A 25369-nucleotide genomic window follows, 5' to 3' on the forward strand; every position below is an offset into this window, starting at 1 on the left:
TAAAGGGCTAAAAAAATCTATATTTGTAGGACAAATATACTTACAAATATCCAGAGACAATGACTATGGCCTATGAACCAGCTTATTTTGTGCAATCCTTACTGGCAAAAATTAATAGAATTCGATATGATCTATAAAAATGAAGTTAATATATATTTTAGGCCTTTTCAATAAATTATTTATTTGCTGGTCAAATTTTCAAAATTGAGCTATCGCTGCAATGTTTAATTTTCATTTTCAGCTTATCTTGAACAGTAAAAAAAATATTACATTACTCATATTACCATGAAATATATAAATGTAATAATGTACTATATTGACAATCTTTTTTTATTAATTATAAGTTATAACTAGTGCTGAGGAAAACGTAGAGAAAAAGACCAATTTAAAGATTAGATAAGGAGAAATAATAGTTGGAATTGTTAGTTTTAAAATTATGGTCATTCTTTTGTAGATCCTCGTGGTGGAAAAATATATTCCTGAAAGATGAACTTCTTTTAGTGTATTTTTTTTTTAAATCATAATAAAATAATAATTTACTTTATTAAAATATAATTTTATAATATTAGTAGTAATAGATTAATTGTTGTAGGTTCGCCTCTTTATAACAATACCAATAACGCAGTTTCTTCATCGTATCAAATTCAGTTGATGATAACAGAAGTATTAATTCAGTATTAGCATAAGTATTGCTACCGTTTTCCCCTCATGCCCTACAAAATGCACATCCTAACTTATAGAATAAATTTAAAAGAAAGAAGAAATTGTTTTTTTATCTTATTGTCCTGAAATGTCCAGATAGGGAATTTTTATTCTTAAGAAGAGATGTATAAATATAATATTATTTTAAAAATGAGACAAAGTATATTTTTAATGACTTTATCTTTATTATATGTCCTAATTAGTGATCTCCATCACCTATAAGTATTTATAATAAATAAATTATACGATAATGACCAAAGAAAAGTTATTTCACCTTTGAAGTATTTTTGCAATAGTTCCAAAGATATTTTAAGGTTAAAACTTATCAAATAATGAAACAAAGCGATCCAAAATTAACATGTAAATTATGACCCAACTTAAAGTACAAAAAAAAACTCATATCAACTCACTCAAACGACTGTTGGATAGCAATTGCGCTTTAAAAAATGTCTTAAACTTTGGTAAGTAGCCGTCAACAGATACTAGATAGATGTGGCTAGCTTTTATTTACGAGTACTACCATCTTCACGTTGAGGTCAGAAAAATTTCAGAGCAACCTCCTTTTCAAGATTTTTGGTTTTATGAATTTTATTACAAAGCCATTATTTGATTAAAATAAGCCAATATGGGTATATTTATATATGAATTAAAAAAAACAATATAATATTTTTTTATTTCCTTGATTCTTGTTTAAGATTGTGTTTGTGTTAACTCACTACTTATTTCCAAGGACTCTAATGTTTTAGTGAATAGTAGAATTTTTTCTAAGAAAATGGGTTAATTAGTATGATGAATAGAAACATTTTTATTCATAGGAAAAATGCCCAGCTGTAGTGAATACAAGGAATTATGCTAAGTACACTACCTACTGTTTAGTCATGTTTCTTTGAAGAACATATCCACAAGGATCATGCCTGAATTAATATCCTTAAAAAATATCTCAAAAATTTTATATAGTAAAATTTACACTTATAATCGCAAATGTCATTAATATTACGTGATATCCTCTTTGTATGATGCAATAATTTATATAGTATTATTATTCTAACACCAAGAATACATAAATAAGTCAAAATTATACTTGTACAAAAAGAAGTTGCGTAATAAGCTTTTCATTTAATGTATAAAGGAAATGGAAATTAATATACTTAATGAGAAATGATTTTTTTTTTTTGTTAAATAACTTATATTGTACAAATATATACACTTAAAATACACGTTGACCCACCCTATTCATCATTATTATATAAAATACATTCCTCGTTAAAAACATATAAGGTATAAAAGAACAATTATTTGCATAAATATATTTAAATTCGCAAATAACTATACGTTTTAATTAACTATTCATATTTGTTTTAGTACAACACTCAAAATTAAAAGACATTAATTTTGTGACATCATGACTTCCGCGTGGATTTCAAGTATCATTCGTCTTAATAGTACGTATTTATAATGTACCATCTATGAGACCTTGGGTGGAAGACTTAATTCAAAAAGTAATATCCCATTGAAATCCTTCTAATAAAATCCTTCAACTCTTCACAAAACTTGAAAAATGAGCAGCAACAACAAAAAACAACGGAAATGGAGGATTTGATCCAATTATTTTCTGTAAAAGTCCCAAGCAACAAAGTGTCTTCAAATTAGATATAATTTATCACTTTATAAAAAAACAAATATCACATCATTGCTCCACGTCTTTCAATATCAATGTACTTGTTTAAACTTTCCCTTTGTCAATGCTAAAATAATATATTTTGTTATGTTTTCGAGGAATACATATGTGACCCCTCAACAGAAGAGCGAGCTAGAATGATTATTTATTCAAAAAATTGAGTCAGGATTATATTAATTTTCTTCTACGAATATTGTTTATTTCTATCAACAATTTAATCGATTTAATTCTTTGGAAGTGTTGAAAATTAAGCTCTGAGAAGCAAAAATGAAGTATTAGAAATCAAATGAAAACTGGTTGTTATTATTCTTGTATATCTCAAATCATCCTATAAATATAAATATATACATACAACTTGGAAATGAATGAAGGTTTTTCTTTTATTATTGATGACATTATGTATACATCTTTATACCTAAATATTAAATATTCAAAAAGTATCTAAATAAATTTGAATTGTAAAATTGGTAAATTATGGCTTCGATGATGGTAGAAGGATTTAAATAAATTAGGGTTTTATTACCTCTTATTTTTTTGGATTTTTTGTCATTCTAACATATTAATATAAAGCTTATGAATATATTGTGGTTGAAGAAATGAATATACATAAGATGTTATAAGAATATTTCAATGCTTGTATTGGAGAAACACCCCAAGGAAGTAATTGAGAGCTAAATAGCAACAATATGTAATGTAATCCATAGAAAAACAAATATAATTTTGTTTTCTCAAATCATTGATTAAAAAAAACAAATGAGATAGTTGCACATAATACATATAAGTGGCCTGTCAACACAAAAACCAAGTTAGAAAGATTTTTTGAAAATGGAGTGTAGTTTACTTTTGTAGTCCTCAACGAATAATTATCAATTTCTATCAACTACTTATTCATAATTTGTACCTCTGTAAGTGTATACCCCAAGATTTATAGAAATGCGTCTTATTCCTTTGAATCTTTATTTTATTGCTCATATTGTAAAATTGTAGCTATTTACTTTGTCACAATTTCTTATATCCATACATTGATAATTGATATTTACGAGTCTAAAATGGACAAAAAATGATACAAAAACAAATAATGTAATTATAATAATAGTTCAACTGTTTATCATTTTACTAACTGCGTTATCAAAAAGATGTTCACTAACGCGGGGGTTCCCAAAGTGGGGGTCGTAAGATGATTTCCAATAAAGAAGAATTTAATTTACTTTGATTGGCATCAAAATTTGAATAATGATAAATATTTATATTTTTTATCATTATCTTATATATAAATTTATGTATAAATGCACTCCAAAGTTTCATCTCTTAATAAGAGTTGTAGGGGTCGCACATATTCTAATAACATAAGTTAAAGGTAGAACTTTAAAAAGTTTGGAACTACTGGAGGGTTAACTAGACCTTAACGTAGCTAAAAGTGATCGACAAAATTTAATAATCAGAAATTTTATTTGAAAAACCATGTCATAGTCAATATAAGCCTCTTAAATCAAATAAAGCTTCTAAAATATATATTTAGGGTATCTTGATTCATTCGAATACAAACCTATAATTGACTCTCAAAGATGTATATATGAAGTAAAAAAAAATTGAATTTTCTCGTTTGCTTATTTATGTTCAAGATTTTTTTTTATATTGACGCACGGCATATGAAACTTTGATGATATATATTAATAAATCTAACTTTTGAATTTAAACATGTTATTCAAAATAACTCACTCGAATCATATAAATTATTTTGATGTAATAAACCTTTTATATTTTATAAATATTTTTAAAAGGTTTTGTATGAAATTCCTAGAATGTAATTATGAATTATTGAAGGTAAAATCAGGTGCAAATATTTAGTTTCCTCGTTTTTATACTTAAATATTTGTAATTCTGTTGTTAATTTATTGTAGATTCCGCTGAAACAGACTTCATTGTGACCAGCAACATTTTACCCAGATAAAAAGCCTGGTTTAATTATCCAAATATTACCAAATTGATAATATTTTTATATTGTGTCCCCATAACATTGAATGAATATCCGCCTTCCTGCAACATATTTGAAAGTAGATAGATCAATAACTGTAATTTTTTTTTTAAATATGGCCAACCAACCGTACTCATTAACACAAACATGTTCCATTTTTAGATACTCTCCAGAGAGTGTAGATGACTTTTTTTTAAATTCATATTATGCCCCGTTTTATATGGGTTAATTCAATTGTCAGGTTGTTAAAAGAGAATAGGTTTATGCAAAAGAATATGGATGCTATCTCTAATTTAATATACAGTAGAATTTTCTGTAATAATAAAAAAATATGAAATAAAAGTTGATTGAACAAAAGAACCAATAATTATAATTATTGAAATGAATTTATTTTGTGTTACCTCACCTTAGGGATTTTTTTTAAATATTTTTTTTGTAGATAAATCTAGGTTTAATAGAATATAACAAACATTTTTGCTGTATAATTAATTATTAATGTACAAAAAGTCAATTCATTATTTAGTTTTGAGCTCAATAAATCAGCAAACTCAATAGAATATAGGCATATTTTACATGAGTTTTTTATTTTTAGTAGGCTCATAATTTCTGCACAGCACTGTAGTTATACATATTTTGTTCGTTTTCTCATGTTCTTATATGATTGTGTTTCCTTACCATTTTATCAGAGCCCTAAGGCTCTTTTTAATATCCTTTGGTAACCTGCTTTATTCTCCCATACAAATGTGTGATATTTTATAAGCTAAATTAAGGAAAAACAAAGAATAAAAAAAAGTACTTTACTAATGCAGTTATTTGTTGCTACGTCCCTCGTAAAACCTCTGCACTTAAAAACGACAAAATTACCCACGGTCTTGTGGCTCTAATTAGTAACGTTAAATAAAATATTATAATTTGTTCATCCATATATTATAATAGCACAAAGACACCATAGAATACCGTTTAGGAACCAGTGTTACAGTTTAAAGTTATGGATGGTATTTTTGCAGAGAAAAAAACACAGTTTATAGATTAGAAATGGAAAAACGGTTGTTGTGTTTGCTCAAAATTACCAACTTACCTTTGGTCTTATAAGTAAAAATTATAATTTTAATCCGCACTGATGATATTTTAAATGTAGAAGATTCTCCTTTCTATACCAGTAACTCAAATTCACCCTCTCAGAGTGAATTAATCAAACAAATAATGTTAACAAAGGTTTTGATATAGTAATACCATAAGCCTTTTCGTTGTGTTCTACAAAAATCAAATTCCTAGTTATAGAATGAACGTTGTTTACATGGACTTTAGTTAGGTATACTTCAAAATCTCTGGGTCATCTTGTAGCAATCACTGTTTTGCTACCTCGGTTACTGTCCTAGTATGGTATTAGTATTGTTTACATGTTTTTTTACTATTATTTATACTCAAAATCTCTCCATCATCTTGTGGTTACAAATGTCTGTTAGATTTTGCATGTCCTTTTAGGGTATAAGCATTGTTCACTTGATATTTTATTTCTAGACTCAGAATCTCTGCACTATCTTGTGGCTGTGATTTTTTTTGTTAATTTACCCATTTTCTATTAGGGTCTGAGTGCTGTTGACTTGTTTGTTTCATTACTATACTCAGAATCTCTACACCATCTTGCAGAGGGAATATTTTGTTAGTTGTTTATGTGCTATTAGTGGGTATGAGTGCTGTTTACATAGTTTTTTGTTTATTATACTCTGAATCTATTATTCACCTTGTCACTATGAATGTTTTGTTAACTTTCTCATTTCATATTAAAATAGAGTGACCATATTTTGATTTTCTTAAGAGAAATCACCAGGTCTGATCAATCTCGGTTTCTATTAAATATATTTACGATCTTGTTTTGATTTGAATAATTAGATATTTTTATAAGACTTATCAAACAGTACATTTCATGAATTCATGAACAAGTCCTCTGACGCTCCGGACAACGTGTAAAGGGAAATATATCTTTACAAAAAAAAAGTATAGTTGGTCACTCTATATGGGAGTAGAAGCGTTATTTATTTGGTTTTTTACCTCTTCCAACGATGTTGAACGGAGGTCATGTTTTTGTACCTGTTTTTTTGTTTCTTTGTTAGTCACCAGGAATAGGCCCAAAGTTAAGGATCGATTTGATCAAACTTGGTACGAAGATTATATATGGTCACAGTAAGAGACAATTAAATTTTGAGAGGTCAAGATCAAATGTCAAGGATGCACAAAACGTAATATATGCATAATCAACCATAACTTTAGAATAAATTTGATATACAGTGGAAGTTTTGGGACTCTACCGAGCGCCAATTCTAGTACACCATCTTGTAACTAGGAATGTTTTGATAGTTTATTTATGTTTTGGCCTATTAATCGGAATCTGCAGTACCATAGATTTTTTTATGTATGTATTCCGTTTGATTTACCAATAGGGAATCCGCAAGTACTTAGTACTAAGTTATCGTAATAAATAAATAAGAATACAAACTATCAATAAACGAAAGATGGCACCACTATCGCTAAATATATGTAAACAAACTATTAATCAGTAAAAAAATTCTTATCCCCCATTGTAAAATTAACATATTTTAGTATTTTTTTTTTTATTTTTTTTTTAATATTATACATATGTACCTAAAACAGTTTTATTAAACCATTCCTTTCTTCAAATATATCTATTTTTAAAACATAATCCTTAGAACAGTTGCTTGTTGTGGAACCACAAACATATATATTATTCATAAGAAAAAATAAAAACCAATAACGATTATTGGTTGATCTATATACGATTCATTCTTATATATGTAAATAAATATTTAAGATATTTAAGTCAATAGCAACATCAAAATAATACTTGAATAAATCCTAATGTAATACGATACATTATCGTCTTGAAGACACAGTCATATAACGTTTTACGTATTTGGGTACATAACTGAACCTATTTTTAACACCACGTATTTAACAACAAATATTGAAAAATAGTATATGTGTATTTTTATTTTGTGACATAGTACATTATTTAGGAATATTTCACTTTATAGGCTATACATACAAATGCCTTCATTTGATATATCGACTTGCATTGACTATAAAAAATAGTTGAAATCAAAACTTGGCAGCTTTCCAAAATTAAAAGTCAATACTTTTTTTCACTTAAATTTTATTTCTTTATGCAGATCAAAAAATATATTTAAACAATATCATTAATAAAGATAAAATGAATATATGTAGAACAATAGTCTTTAGAAGTTATGCACGGATTGTTTTTTGTAGATTCCCTGGGTTGAAGGATGTTAATCGAGTTCACCCGTAATAATTTGACTGCTATAGAAAATTTGACAAAAACACATCATCCATTATTTCTTGTCGAACATAATTATAGAATAAATTTAAATTCAATGTATCCAATTTAAATTTTAAGTATATTTACGTACAAAAAATTTCTATAAACCTGTTCACTGATAATTATATTACCTTTTAATTTTTTATGAGTCTGATAACATTTTTATATAAAAAATTGTATAGCCCTCGCAACACTCAAACAACCATTCAATGTTAGTACGTAGAAAAGGTCTTCACATCAAGTTTTGATAAATGTGACCAAAATTCAATGTGTTGGATGGATGCATATTTTGTTTATTAAGAAAAATAATACTTAAAAGGTTGGAAATATTACTTAGTGATGAAAGAGCTGATTTTTGTTAATTTAGTGGGCTGGAAATACACGGTTCTGGTACCCTTTTTTGAAAATCTTATTACAAATTCCTTTTTGACGATGAATCAAGCTAAAAGTACTATATCATTATTTACTAGACTACCCAATGACAAACACATTTAAATCATTATAGAGTCAGAGACTACCTCAGGATAAAGGAGTGTCAATCAAGACTTGAGTAGAAACATAAAAGCTCTCACCCATTCGCTCCAAACGATTGATTCATTTGCATTGAGTCTCAATCATTAATTGATCTTTAAACATTTTTTATCCTTCTAATCTATATATTTATTGAATGGATATCATGATTTTTGTTACAGTGGTTTTAATAGCAGTTCGAGCCAACTGTTGAGGCGTCCTCATAATGAAATGAATCAATTATTAATTAATCAATTCTAAATTATTGCAATTCATTTCAAATAAGTAAACATTTATCATTTAAAATTGGTGTAATCTGAATGGTAATCATAGTTAAATAGTACTACAGCAAGAATAATCATAGGATTTATTTATTATTTTTTCGGTAAAATTGTTGTTGTACAAAATTGTACTCCATTCATGTCTGTACATGAAGCCACACAGTCCTACATAGCCTGCAGGTAATCCGTGAATCACTGTCCTGTATATCAGTCATTCCTAACCTTTCTGGTGCCGTGACCCCTTAATAACATTTGCCACGTTGTGGTGAAACAAAATTAAATTGGTGTTTCCTTCTGCTATGCATTTTTAGAGCTAACTTATAAAATTTGACAAGTAAATATTTTGAAAATTTATTGGCACAATGTCATTTATTTTAAAAATTTCGTCGCAATGGACAAATTGTGGTTTGGCAATTCCTGCTTAACTATGAAAATAAATCATTAACTTATAAATTCCACAAAGTTTTTTATTTTCGTTATACTTGTCTCTCAATTCATCACAGGCAATCTAAAATTTAAAAAAATATATATTAATTCAGTTGACTATGATAATTAACACAAGGACATTTGGTATTATACAAAACTTTTTTTGAAGACCTCAGACGATCCCATGCAAGTTATAAGACATCCCAAGTGGGAGTTGGGAACCACTGGAGTAAATAATTTACAAACTCTATTATTTATGACTATTGAGTTATATCAAGTTTAACAGATTTATTCAGCGGTAAAAGATCTTGTATAATCTATATATAATTTTGTTTTGGCAAAATTATAAACGTGTTGTTGGAAAACAACTTTCCATAGTAACGCCACTTCAAAACAACTTTAATAAAGATATTACATTTTTATGTACGAGTCTATGGTTTAGGAGCAACAGGGCCTCTAAAGCAGTCAAGGCATATAATATTATTCGATAATTTATCCGAAAAACTGGGGGAGGGGAAGAATAAAGGAAGAATTATATATATGTTTATAAAGATTAGTGATGGGAATTCCAACTCGTTCGGCTCGGTTCACGAAGAAAAAAGCTGGCTCTTTCCGATCCCAAACGGCTTCAGATTTTTTTTTTTTTTTTTTTTTTTTGTTGATTTAATAGCATCCGCAGCTGGAGGAGCTGTAGCCCCACCTCCCAATATTACCTATAGTTGTTCCTGCCATAGGATTATATGGAAACTATTTATCTGCTACGTAATTTACCCGAATGACCTTTTTTTAGAATATAAATCCATAGAAAAAGGTTTCCCTATTTTTGCTTCAATTTTTTTAATCCTGACGAAAAATTTTGTTAACTAAAAAGTAAAAATTATTTCATTTGGGGGTGGATACTGCGGACGCTCTGAGCCGCTTCCTGATTTGTATGGAACTGACTCCCTTCGTTCACTTCAAAGATTCGGCTCATAGAGCTGTTACGTTTGCGAACGACACATCACTAGTAAAGATGTTTATCTGGAGTCAGTTATTTAACAATCTTGTTGAAGAGTATAACTGCTTTGAACCTACAATTTGAAGAATATAATCCTTGTATAGAATATACTATATATGCTATAGAAATCCTTTATACTCAAAATTTCTAAAAAATGATTGTGCAAATAGTGTAAATGTGTTTATGAGTTACTAACCAATAAAATGAATGTTATGTATTACAAATCAATTATTTACTCAAAAAGAAATTCATATTAAGACTGTTTGTATTACATCCATTAATATTAAAATCAATTCCCCCCCCCCCAATATATAAGCAATTTCCAAAAATATTAGTAATATTTATAAGATTAATACTCTTAAGGCACGGTGTTACCTCCCCAACTCAAAAGTTTCCTACGTATTTGATTGTCAGCTATCGATTTACTCGTCTCACTTGATAGGTAATGGCTATTTCAAATGTATCCTTTTTGACATACTTTTAAAATAATATTACTAAGAACAGGGTGTCCAAGCTATCGATGCCGCCACTTTGGCGCATTCTCTTGGGAAAACACAAAAGCTTATGGAACTTTATTTTTACCTAACTTGTTCAAAGCTGCACTAGTAAGAAAAAATTGAATCAATTGGGGAATTTGTTGTCCCAAATATTTAGAAAAGGCATGGAGCCCTCCTAAGAATCTGCACTGTGACCGACATCATAACAATTGCTCGAACTTTGGGACTCATTGAAACGTTTCTTTGCAAGGCTAGAAGGGAATTTGATGCCTTTAAAGGAGATTTTTAGGCAGCCGGAATGTGGGTTGAGGTCAAGAATGAAAGTGACTGTGTCTGAATACCGGAATTTGTTGTTAGAATCCAGCTAATTCTCAATGAGGACACAGGGAAGTCCAACAATGGAATTCTTCGAGGAGTCGGCTGGTCTGAGTCGCTGATCCCGTACTGTATTCACAATACGTTCGTTACAACTCATCTTAAATTCCTCTCAAAAGCTTCTTTACCAACTTATCCTCCCACTTCATCAAGACATGTTATGATTTTTCTCAGACGAGAAAATCTTTTACCACGACCAGAAGGTCAACAACAAGTGGTTGGCCTTTTGTACAGGAGGTTCCTCTCGTCATACAGATGAATTTCCCAGCCCACGGCATAGTGTTTGGTGTGGTTAGCTCCAAAGGCCACGTTATACGCCATCATATGTTCTCCCAAGGCCTCATGGTCAACACAGACGCATACTTGGGCGTGCTAAAGACCAAGGTGAAGCTTTGAATCGACATAGTTGACAGTGGGGGGCCTAAAATGTAGTACAACCTGCCACACATCGAAAAAAAGTATCAAATGGCTTTAAGACATTTTTATCGACTTCATCTCGCCGGATTTTTTGCCACCAAACTCGGTGGATCTGAATCTGATACTTTTTTTTTGTGTGTGTGGGGTGCAATCAAAAAAAAACCAACAGAATCCCTCGGAACACCAAAGAGGAACTTATCAGTCGGATTAAGAAGGAATTCTTGGATTTGCAAAGGGGTTAAGTGGCCAATGCCGGCTCGTGCTTTTGTGTGTTGCACCTCTGATCCAAATTTGGATTAGCTCCGAGATGTCATTATGACAGCGTGATACGCTATGGACACGACATTCATCGTCAAGAGTTGCCAAAAATACAAACAAAAAAAACACGTGGTTCTAATGGAAGTAAGAAAATAACCATATATGTCCACATGAGGCGAGTAGGGTACAAGTTATAACAAGAAAGGGGGTTTATAAATGACCCCTTGCTGTAGATAAATTCATAATTATCCGCGTAAATTTTTATCAATAGCATTATATTTCTATTTCAAACTATTTCCATAATATAAATTAAGAAACTGTAAAAAAAGATTTTGTATATTTAATTCAGACCTGTGTAATATTTTTGTGAACAAATACGTGATTAATTAATACATATATAGTTTTATTTCCATAAAATTTGCTTGTACTATTTGAACTTCGTCATGTACGACAGTTGTCGTTAGTTCAACAAAAAAAAGATCTTTGTACACTTAACTATAATCCAATTAATGTTTGACTAATGGGGATAATCAAAACATAAGCCACGTAAAAAAGTTTGATAAATTTAAGGATAACAGTGATTACATAACTCGAAATCATAGCATTTTTGGCATTTTGTACTTGAATTAAGATCAAATAACAACATTCCTTGAATATTATGATATATATTAAAGTACGAGTTCGGAGAAAAAAATAAGGTTATAATGACAGGTAATCTTGAGGATAGAACCTTGTTAAAACAGCCAAAAACAAACTTTTGACGGAAAAAAGACTAATTACTTAAGTATTTGAAATTAATCCGTGGAAACTCATTAAAATAATCTCACAAAACTCTAACATAGACACAATCATTTTCCTCATTACCATAACAAAGCAGCCAAGATTTTGAAACTGTTAATTTATTGCTCTATAGAATCAGGGGTATGAACTAGTCCTAAATTTTTTTTTATCCGTGCCCATTTTACGACGGGGCATTCATATTGTCCTCCATGCCAAGTAAATGTTCAATATTTTATTGAGAGATCGACTGATTTTCGATCAGCTCTGACATATAGAATTTTTGTGGTTATCGATTTCTGCAGATAACAAAATTTAATTAATGAGACTTTAAATAATAAATATCTACAAATTTGTTTCCTTCTTTTCTTTTAATAGAAGTTGAAATAGTCCAAAGATGGCAATTAACATTTTTTACTTTTTTGATCAGCTCTCAACGATCCAATCATAAAAAGTCATTGACCTGCTTATTAGTCAATATGAATGAGTCATAATATATTGAATGTAATAATTCAATACATTAAAAAGTGGAATCCTATATTTTTTCAAATATATTCTTAAGTCTAACTTTCTTTCAAACTCAAATTCGATTCATAGCTAATTGCAACTGCCCCTGTCTACACGGAAATTTTTTACAATATTTGAGAGTCCTTATTCAAATATATTTGATGAAAAAACTTATGATGGGAACTTATAATCATATATAAATAAATATATTTATTTATCAAAAAGTATTATCTATAATTAGATTTAACAGATATCAGATAGATTTAAGGATATTGTATTGAACTTTGGTGTGTCTATATCAAACCAGCTCCCAATTAATGGGCCCGAAGCAAACAGTGTTCCAAATAACTGTTCCTCGTCTTTTCTACATCAATATATTTGATAGTAATAACAAAATCAAAATAGCAAAGGATGTAACACATGGGCTGAAAAGTCCTGGTCTTCACAGATCGATGGCACTATTTTGATTTTTTATTTCACCTCATTTTCAGTTAGTACCAAATTTCCAAAGAGAGTTGTTTGTGCCAAGTGTGACGCTATTATTGTTATTTCCAAAATAGTGGATCAAAACAATTTCATTTTGTAATTTTACGAGACTTCTTGATGTGAAAAAATACTGTTCAAGAAAAAAAATCCCCCCGAAAAATCACCGAACTTGAACCATAAGTCAAATTTTTGTTCCAAAAGATTATTTATTTATAAGATATGTCCACTTTATTAAAGTTATATTAAGTAGGTTAAATGAGACTGCAATGATATAGAATTGTGTACATATGGTTGTTACAATCGTTGAAGCAATGCCTGAAAAGTGCAATTTGTTACACATAAACTTATGCATACCCACAGTGGAGTGTGAAATAATACGTAGAATGATAATTAATGCATATTTCCTCTTAAAATTTAATTTAAAAAAGGTAAATAATAATATATTTATATCCTTGCGTGTAAAATTTAAATTAAAACTACCTCCGGTTGTAAATTTAATATACATACAATGGCCTCATACATTGGTATGTTTATACATATGACTGATGTTAAAAAATGTTATTAATAATTCATTTAAAAGGCTGACAATGTAATTTCAAATATCCAGACTTGAAACTCATAATATTATATTTGTTCGTTTCCCACGTAAAGTTTTGAAAAATTGATTTGCATTAACTTTTCTTTTTTTCTTTTTTCAACTTGAAAAGAACTGTGATAAAAGTTTATTTTACTTTGTAAAAAAAAATGGAAAAACCTTGATATTTTATTTCTTTAAAGTAACATACATACCTACATATTTGAATGATAATTATTGAAGGGGTTTGAAGATTGCCAAGGTTTTATTCAATAGGTCTAGCGAGCATTTATTATTTCCCTTGATCATAAAATAATTTGTTTTATCTGAAAAGACAATATTTTGATAAAATAAAAACATCAATTTGAAACTTTTCAAAAGTCTTTTTTATTTTCAAAAATTTTTACTCTAAAATAAGACCATAGCATTTTAGTTTTTATGTTATGATCTTTGGGATCAATCCATTTACAATTTAGGGTAAATATGATTAATTTTGTTTGATCTTTGCTATTTTAAAGCCTTAACGTCCTTAACAAAAAAAAATCTATTGTTTTTTAACAGACCCCACAGGGTTTTTTTTTATAGTCCTCTACATAACAGTTCAGATATCGGTTCATGGTAAAAGGACATTTTAAAGAACCTGCATATTTTTTTATGCATTAAACAACTAAAAGAAAATATATTTCTATGCCTCGAAGATATGATGACTCAAAATGTGATCTATCAAACGGTCGAGCAGGAGGTTAAAGGATTTAAAGCTAGTTTGTTAAAATTTGCAACTAATCAGGAAATAAAAGTTACTGAAAAACCTTTAAAATTAAAAAAAAAATAAGGATTTGTAAAAGTTCTTAGTTCCAGAACTCAACAGCAAAGAAAATACGGTTTTTTTTTTTTTGTCTACGTTTTTCGACCTAAATTTAAGGATATCATTTTAAGACTGTATTGCAGGTTTCAACCAATAACTTCCCCTTCCCATTCAAATATAGGAAGTTTTCAAACAAGAAACTTACTCATTTATAGTAGGAAGTTGCTAAGTTGTTAGAAGGAAGTTAAATATACACCAAAACCAAATCTTTTGTCAATTATTTTCTATAATAAATTAAGTCCAATTTTGTAATCACACAAAATTCTATTTTTAAAAGTGACAAATATTTGTATATCCATAGATTCTAGAACCGTTTATCTGATATTCTTAAAAATTATATCCTTAGACTTTAGGCGGGTTACCACATCTATCCAGACTTTGTAAAAATGCGTGTATCAGTTTGGAACTGACCAGTAGACTAAGTATTTTTTAGGACTTTCCATATTATAATTTTCAAACCTCAAAAATTCTGCATTTCAAAATCAAGAGGTTCTGTGATTTAAAATGAAGTCGTTTGGATGAGAGAAAATGCCGCAAAAAATAAATTTTGGAAGCATAGGAGTAATTAAAGAATTGTAGAGTTTTGAAGATTATAATCTCGATAGATGTCTTAACCCGCCTTAATGAAGATGATATTTTTCCCATCTATTGAGGAGTCGGGTTGTAATATTTCTTCAAATACAGATCTAGACAGTAAGAATTTGACTCGACTTAATCTATAGAGTCATGTGCAAATATTATTTACTCTATACTATGCAAATGATTTTAAAAAGTTTCCTCCTCTTAATAATTTTAACTCTTTAAATCGATTGATCCCTGCTTTTGGTCAATTTTTTGTGTCGTTTACTGGTCCTTGAATTCAAGGAGCATTCAAGCCAAACTGTCCCTGTTTTTAGGAACACTTAAATATGAGTAAAAATAAGGCATAACGTTCAAAACACTCTAATAACTCAAAGTTTGTGCATTTAATCGAAATCATTATATATTACCTAACAATTAATTGAATGATTAAGGATAGTATAGGTCATGAACGTCGAACTATTTTCTTGTGAGAGACTTACTGGGAGCTTCCTGGCGTAGTCTAATACACATCGTGTGGGTTTAGAACAAATGGGAGCAAACATGTCAGATTTAAAATTTCACAACAAACATATTTTTTTTATTATTATTGTAGCTACATGTGGTCCTATGTCACACTGAGCTGTCAGATGTAGCCTGATTCAATACAAGCAGCTATTCCATGTCATACAGACTGTTGTATATAACTAGACAGAGTACCTATCAAACCAAAAGATTTGTAGGTCAGACAAATGAAGTTTCAATTAAAGACTCTATTTTTTAAACGTCGTTCTGTGAGTCAGCGGCACATGAGAGAGGATGCTGCCGCACACTTTTATTTCCTACGTCAATGATGCAAGTTGTCAAATATAACGTTTGCATATCAATAATAATTTAAGATTGAAAAGAGTTTAGCAGTAATACACTGTAAGGGTTCTAACTAAAATTTTGGAAATTGCAAAAACTCCACTATATATACTAAGTATTCCTGACGGAGGATACAGTCATGAATATTGAACAACTAATAAACACACCTTGAATGATGCTAATTGAGAGGACTTAATATGTGTATGCAAAAAATGGAATTCAAATATTATATATGAAAACTTAGTATAACTAATCATCTTTGAAGGTGATTAGCGTAGTAACCTTAAAACCCACAATAAAGGTGAAAATTTAGTAATTTATACAATATGCATATTGCTTAAGTATGCAGATTGTGCAAAGGATACATAAGTCAGTATTGAATCAACACCATCACAAATATGCCCTGCACCTTGCAAAGTACATAGTATAGGGTAGACCTTTAATATTCTAAAATGAATAATCATATTTAAAATGTTTATTTCTGTAATAATGAAAATAAAATTTTGCAGGAATAGTGATGAGTATCATGTGGCAATACGTGACTTAAAAAATTAAAATTGTCTCTATTAGAATAAATTAGAGTTTGAGTATATTAAGGAAGGCATCGCAACAGATTTTTCTCCCTTTTCTAATTAGGGATACTTTTAATGCTTCCAAATTTGGATAAGGCTCATGCAGGCTCTGTTTTCAAAAATTGACCAGATTCCAAAGTCTGTTGGATTCAAATCCATGCTCGAGGGAGGCCAAAAATATTGACTTCAAAAGTCAGAGACATGAGTGTTGTGTCAAGTTGAATGGATCTTTGTCTTTCTTGAAGTGAGAATGGTCTCATGACTGGATACTATTTTCTAAAATGGTGACCCGGAACTCAATGCTGTTTGACATGACAGGCCACAAAGATAAGGATTGTCTTACTTGACCTGCAAATGCAACCCTATAGATACCACTTGAGGGGTTTTTTTTTTCTTTTGGTTGATCCTTTTCTGTGATAAACCTAATTATTTTTCAAGTTAAATTACACCACTACAGAAAAAAAAATATCACGTAAACAATGTTTGGACACATGCCAGACTTCAACAGACCAGCAATTTTTGTATGTCTCTCATAAATGAAAAATCACAAAAAAAATGTTAAATTGCTAACTTTGTTCACAATTGATCAATAATTTATAGCAAAACTTTCTATAATGATATCGCTAAACTTTTTTGAATAATATATAAGTTGAACATTGTTTACAAAATTTAAGATCCACACACATTATAAATACATTAATTTGTCAAAGGAATCTTTCTCAACAGACAATGTTTGTACTTTTTGCCAAGTGTGTAATGAAGCCATATCCATTATATAATAGTTATCCGTTACTTACAGACAAGGGTCATCATCTATTTCGTCAATAATTGCCAAGACCCATAACCACAAGAGTCTAACAACCTTGGAACTTTTTTTTATTCTTCAAAAAAATAAATCATAATTTGTTGCTGATAGATATAATTAAGAGGCCCGTCATCTATTATTATTTAATTAACGGCACTATTTCCTTATTAGCCATTTAGCCTTTTTTTCTTCGCAAATCTGAAAATACATGTGTACCACTAATTACATTTAGATGTATACTTAGTAGTTGTACGAATAATATAATAGTTAATATTTATGTGGAAGAGAGGTAGGTTGCGTAAGTATGGTAGGAATTTGCGTGTGATATTTATTAATAACTTGTCAAGACATGAGATTGCAAATAATTTATCTATAATACATAGGTATACATATTTTATGTACATATAATAATTTTTGCCCTACCTGAAAAATAAGTACCTACATACGTATATACATTGAGGAATTGTACCTACTATTCCTTATTGGGACCCTTGTGGTGTTCAGATCTTATTAAATATTTAACCTAGGTATGTTACTTTGCTGTAGTCTTTGGAAACCCAAGTTTTAAAATGTGTCCATTTTCTTGTCAAAACCTTCTTCTTTTTTTTTTTTTTTTTTTCTTCTCCAACGAATATTCTTTATTTCTCTTCACTATTGTAAATAGTTAACCCTATACTAAGTGGTCAGACAAGGAAAACTGAAAAAGAGACCGCTTAGTCTAGATGATCTCTTAAAACCAAGTTCTTTATTTTCTAACTATTTGAAAACTGGATTTTGCTGATTAATGTGGTAACACGCGTAAAAAAATCGGATGTTAGACCAGGTTGGACTGAATCTAGTGTTTATTGGATTTTTCTCCAATATTTCATGAAATTTTGCTTCTTTTTTTTCCCAATCAAAGTTAATTTCTTTATAGAAAAAGTAAATCTAATTATTTGACCAAAATAAAAAAACAGACAATGATTCAATTCAAGGTCATTGTAGAAATAATAATGTTCATATTTGTTCGAAATTAAAATTCAAAAAAACATATACCCCTGAAAATAAATGAGATGAAATTTGAAAAAAGGTTCTGAACAATAATACTTTGATCTGAAATATCTTGTAAAGATAAATCGTTTTAAAATGGTCTCATTACCAATTTTGTATTGGGGGTCGTAGACCCACCAAAATGTATTTGCGTTAGGAATGTACAGTTGAAAATAATAAAGGTTATTGTTACTCAAACGATATGTCATTGAAAAGGGTTTTACATGTATTTATTAATTCGTACCTTTGATGGCGAGGAGTTAAATTTGGAAGTTAATCTCATTGTGATATATTTTGGCTAAGAGGTCATTGAAGTATCTATGTAAATGTTGTGTACAAGTTGTAACTGAGATAGACAATTTTACCAGTTGAAACTTGTATATAAGCAAATTGTACAAGTTACAATTTCTTTGTCTTAAATCCATTATTTAAATACAGCAGTCGTCATTTTAATGATCAATTAAATTAATTGATGTTCAAAAATACAAATAATATCTTTTTTAAATTAATTTTGAGTTATCAAAATTATGTTTTGGATATAAATATAAATGTTAGGTTTTGAGTTTTAAAATGTGCCACATAACCAAATTAGTAATGTTTTATAATTAAAAAAGTCAAAAACTACAATACTAATGTATCGACCACCCAAAAATATTCAATTTTTGGGTGGTCATCATCATAAGAACTGATAATTCTTCATTCAAAATTATTCATCTAATCTTTTAGACGCAGCTTGTAAAATTCGTTTTTATAAGTTATAATTTGTACAAAATCATAATCTCTACAGAACATATGTATAAACAAAGGTGAATAATCACGCTTTACCACTTATAAAAATAGAGAAACCAGATCCATTAATGACGAGCTGTAATATGATATTGTATTATAAAATACTTTTTATTTTACCAATGGCCAGATGTTTTCTTGACATAACAATCAGCTCAGACAATGGAAAGTGATGATATTTAATAGTCCTGAAAGATGAAGAATACTTAAGCATTAATCTTATTAACATGAGTCTGAGAGAGTTATAATTTACATTATATATGTAATATTTAAAGAACGAATACTTATTTATTTATATAGTAGCAACAATTATTTGGTTAAAATAATTCGTTTGATCAAATAAATGGATATTTTATACTATCGGAAATGGCTTCTTTTATTGTTTGTAATTACCGTTGTATGTATTTGTGACCTTTTCTATTTTGAGTTATTTTGCATTTATGTACATACATAGGAAGATGTGATTAATTATTTTTAATGACTTATGTATATCAAATTTGAAGAGAAGTTTAGGTTTAATAAGTGATAAATGAGGAATCCAAACTCTGTACAAATTTGTTAATATCAGTTTTTAAATACGATGAATCTCCATTTTGAAATTCAAGGATATTATTTGAATTTTAAAGTACAACATACATATAGAGTGTTTTCACCGAGATCAAAAATTGTATCATACACGAAGAAAATGCTGTCTAACTGGCTCATAAATGCTCAAATTTCTAACAAATATCTAAACTACATCAAATGGCTTTAAAAATATAAAAAGACTTAACATTTTCATTGAATTGACCTGATGTCAATTATGAGCACTAAAATTTGAATAAAATCTAATTATCCATGAGTCGGATACATTTTTACAATGAATTTTGTGCTGGTTCGATTAGGGACAATCGAAAAGTAGAAAATATTAGAAAATTACCAGTTTAAAAAAATTATTTTAGCAACTTTTCAATAGCCTTTTGAAGAATAAGAAATATATTTAATGTCATTTTTAATTGAATATATGAGAGTACCACTGATATCTTTTGCTTACTTAGGAAAACAGATAAAGGTAAAAAGTTTACATCTTGCTACTTTGATGAAGAGCACTCCCAAATGTTATCCATTACAATATTCGTAAACGCATAGGAAGGGGTAAAAACATTGGGGATCGTCCTCACTATGAACGGCCGGTCAAACTTCCTTTAAGACCAAAAATAAAAACATTTAAAGAATATCCAGGAATGTCCATGGTTGAAGTTGCCCAGAGGAAGTCCTTGTACGCCGCCTCCGTGGAAACTTCTGTCAAAACTGTTGGGGTCCTTGAGATATTTAGAAAATCCTTTCCTGTCTTAAAGGTACAGGAAATTCTGTTTCGAAATTAGTCGTTGCCGATTGAATTCTTTCTCAGATGAGAATAAATTCGATATTGATCCGGTCATAAATCGGGAAAATAGTCGGATCAAATGTAGCTCTAATGAAATTCACCACATGAGGAAATAATGTTCAGTATCGATGCTAGGTGTTGTAGAACAAAATGTAATCAATCTGGTTCAATTTTTAGTAACTGACTACTTGATAATCTAGGAGAAAAAGGTTATCCAATAGGTATACAAATCAGTAAGAAATCTTGAAAGTTTAATCGAGTATTCTCATACTTCTTTATACGACAAATATTGTGGTGAGTGGCAAAATATATGAACATTTGATTCAAATAACCTTGACATCCACAGAGCCTGAACCAATCTATATGTGAGCAAATATAGTCCAGTGGCGTCAAATACTCCATAGTAATATTATATACCTGAATACAAATGTCAACAAAAGGTGGAGAAAATTACCAAGGGCTATATTCAGAATGTTTATATATTACTTCCCACCATCGTCTGGAGGTCATTATTGAGGCCAATAGAGATCAAAATAATAATTAAAGATACTTTAAATATGTCAAATAAATTTATATAATTTAAACAAAAGTGTGTTACATATTTGGATATTCATTTTTCATTGCAACTTTGTGGTATGTAAAACAATATTTTCACCACTCACGACTTGGAAGTAAAATAATATAGCTTTCGGATTGGTACAACTCTAAACATTATAATTATTCAAACTATAATCAGTTCACAACAGGCGTCCTCAATATTTGAACTACCATTAGACTCATATCATCTTACTTACTAATGTAGCCTTTTTGTTTGTGTATTATAAATATGTATATAACAAAAACAGGCTCCTGAAAAATAAACATGTAGGTTTTTTGGTTTTCTCAGGCATAATTAAAGTATTATATGTCTGCATTGTTAGACATACATAAGTACATATATGTACTTATAGTAGTATAAAACAATCTTAGTAAGATGTGTATGTTATACTTTTCCTTTAAGACCATTGACTTGACAACTAATTTATCCATTATGAATAATAAAAAAATTTAATGAAGTGGAAAAAATAAAAGTATTGCTCAAATATAAGATTTGTAGGAACTGCCATATAGATGTTTTAAAGTTTTTTCGTGTAAATTCTATTATGTCTCGTTCAATCCAAAAGTCAGCTAGAATGATTTTTTTCAAAATTTACTATGCATCATATTTGTATTCTTTGACTAATTATTCTGCATTTAAATCAACAAATTATTTTGATTAATCATTTGAAAGTGCTGCTAGTTGCAAATATTCAATTTCATATTGAAAGAATGGGAAAATGATTTATTACATTTCCAAGACCATATCAGATTTAAATTAAGTCTCCTTAAACAAATGAGGATTTTATATTTAGACAAAGTTACTTCCATAAATTGGAAAATAATGCTTATAATTAGTCATAGAATGTGGATGAAATATTAGGCAGTAAGTATAATCTGTATATGATTTGGGATTTTTTTTCTTTCCTTGAAAAATTCAGTTAATGCATTACATGATAAGTAGTATTTATTATGTTAATTTAACATTTCAGAATGTCCATTGAAGAAGAAGTTCCCATGGCTCCTGAAGTTGATGATTGTGAAGAAGAACAAGATGTTCCTATGGGAGATGAAGACGGAGCAGAGGTCCCTGTCCAGCCTCCTCGTCGACCAACCCCTAACATAATGACTTGGCTTCCCAGAAAGTCAGACTATGAAATAGTTCAAGTCATTGCAGCAGATGAAACCTTTGAAGAAAAAGTGGATCGACTCCGTGAGGCAATCGAAATAGCTCAAGCCACCATCAAGGAAGTTGTAGACGGTGTTGAATATGGTTTCGAGGAAAAGATCTATAAAACAATGGATATTGGGCAGGTAATAACAAAGTAAAATAATAACAGTTCAAACAGGATTAATGAATTCATTTGCACGCTCATGAAATCTCCTTAGTCATTCTCATCTCAATAAATTGAGTATTTAGTCACGCCGCATATATATGTAAAGCTAATGAAGATGAACTTTATCTTCTTTTTTTTTTTTTTTTTTGCTTGCATTCTAACAACCGCAAATAATTTTATCAATTACTTCAAATTATATACACGTATATGGCTTTAAATAAATACGGAGGTAGGTATGTACATAGTAAATGGAATGAGGCATTAATGGGCTGGTTATAACCCCACCTATTTATGACTATGTACGTACGAGTAGAATGTATTGATGCCCCCGACCATATGAGTCAATTAAATCCTTTTGAGGCACACATGATTTATATAAGAATATCTCAGCCATTATCAATTTGTAATAAAATTATTGATTATATCAAAGGCATAGATGTAACGAGTACTTATTTTGATTTAATATTTAAGTATTGATATTGTTGATTGAATAAACGTTAGTAGATGTATTAAAACTAGATACTTATAATCAAAAAATATGTATTAACAATCTTTTATCAAAGCAATTTTGTTGTCCTATTGTTAAGTAAAAAAAACTCTGAAACTATATTTTTTTAAATAACATATGAATATGATTAATGAAAATAAATAAATGAATTCAATACAGATTAATAAAACTATTAATACTGTAAAACCTTAATTCTGGGGCGCCTGAACGAATACATAAGTGAGGGCCATTTTAATAAAATCACGCAACCTTTTCAAAGTTATTATTATGTTTCCAATGCATATCACTGCGTTACCTTGCTAACAAAAAAATATATACTATATATATGTCAGTCTTAATTTATTAAATCCAGTCCACTCTTAGGACCGCTACTATCTGCCCTGGGAACTTCTTCTGACGGTCTTTTAGACAATCAGTACTAGAAGTAATTAAAAATGAAGAAATAAAGTTGAATGACGTCATCGAGAAGCAAACTTTACAATTTTTAGAACTGATATGCGTTCCCAGCAATTATTCAACTTCTAAGTTTTTCGGAATGAAAGGTTGTGTGACACAATAAAAGTAATTTATTTATAAAGTTGTAAAAAAATATGAAATTAGACGATACATTTTTTAGTTGCAACCTGAAGTAGTTTTTTTTTTTTTTCAATTATTTTATCCTAATTGAGGAGGGAACATCTAATTATAAATTGTGTAAACTCATGCTTACATATTTTTAAAAATCTGTCAACTTTAATCAATATTATGAATTACTCTAGTATAGATATCCTTTTTCAGTCTATATAAATCATAAATTAAGTTCTAGATATAAAAACGTAAGTAAACTTGACCAAATTTCCGGAAAAAAGTAACCTAACTCTGAGATCCCACCCTTGGAGCTATGACAAAAAAACCAACCCGGTTTTTGGCATAATGACACCCCACCCCTATTTATGTAGAACATGTTCCCAAAGTTTCATATTCATAAGAGCTGGGTTTTTTTTTATTGTTGATCAAGTAATTGCTAGTGTATTTCAAATTTTTATTTTTAAATCAAAATTGAGGTTATTAAAGAAATTAAATATTATTATCTTGACTTCATTTTTAAAATCCTCTTACTTCAAAATAGTTAGGTACCAAATTTCAAGAGGTTAACTCTTTTGGATCAAAAAATACACAAGAAAAAGAAGCGTCGGATAAAATGACAGGAAAACGATGTTGAAAATTTTGTTTTGAGACGTGTATCTATACCTCATAAACGACTCAAAATTATGGGCTGAAATTTGGCACACTTAGTTTACTCATGAATTTGAGGTTGTGTGCCAAAAATCACCCAAATCTGAGGGGTATGGTGGCACTCCCTATTTGATTTGACATCTATTATTTCTTACGTTCCTTAAGTCCCATATGGCTCAAGGACAGACACTTTACTCTTTATTAAAATCGTATAATTTTTCTGTAGTTTCGTGACCCCCAACAAATTAGTTTGATTAATTAAAAAATAAAACTAATCCCTATGTCACCGAAGAACAACTTTTCTTACTGTATGAGACAAACAATGGGGGAATGAACTGCAATTGTTGGTCCTAAATTAAGGAGGACCTTACCCCTCGAGAAAAATAAATTATATATGTGACAATTTTTTTAGATAAGTAATTAAATTTTGTCTTCAATTATAATGAAAAGTTTATTTGAAATAAGAATTAAATAAAAATTCTATTTAATACATTGAAATTGCTTCTAAAATAATTTATATTATTAACAAATTTGTTAAATTGGAAGAGATGTAATTAAAGATAATGTGGATAAAAATCAAATACTAAAGAATACAGTAACAACGAATTATACTTGCAACAATGAGGTATTATTGATTATTTTTTTGTTGCAAATGAGAATCCTTCGTGAATAACTGTTCAAAAAAAATATTAAAAATGATGACTCACATTTGTAAAACAATTCAATTATGATAAAACATATGACTCTCAAATTATAGTTTATTTTTAACGAATTGTTCATACGTCTTTATGCAATAAAAACATCCCAGATGTTTCTTTTTGTCTGGCTTTACCATATTTGTCAGCTTAGGAGTAACTGTAGCACGTTTGAAGCCTACCTAGTCAGCCCATCCATGTAGCACAAATCGAAAATATCACGCAAATCTCTTTGAACTATCAAAAACACAAATGATAATAAATTTAAGCAGATTGCATGTAAGACCTGTGAAGCGGACATCTGCATCTTATTAAATGGGGGGAGGGGTGTCACGATTTTAAATAATTATTATCTATATTATGTACCATCAAATA

General features: G+C 29.3%; 1 protein-coding gene across 1 annotated transcript in view; it reads left to right on the plus strand.

Moving 5' to 3' along the window:
- The window catches only part of LOC121119938 (uncharacterized), a 36017-nt gene that overhangs the window by 1255 nt on the left and 9393 nt on the right, over positions 1-25369 (plus strand). The window contains exon 2 of the mRNA XM_040714780.2: positions 22232-22553. Within this exon, the coding sequence (XP_040570714.1) occupies positions 22233-22553 (321 nt within the window). The 5' untranslated portion in view covers position 22232. The remainder of the gene's footprint in view (positions 1-22231; positions 22554-25369) is intronic.

This window comes from Lepeophtheirus salmonis, chromosome 6 (assembly GCF_016086655.4).
Source record: "Lepeophtheirus salmonis chromosome 6, UVic_Lsal_1.4, whole genome shotgun sequence".
Taxonomy (NCBI): Eukaryota; Metazoa; Arthropoda; class Copepoda; order Siphonostomatoida; family Caligidae; genus Lepeophtheirus; species Lepeophtheirus salmonis.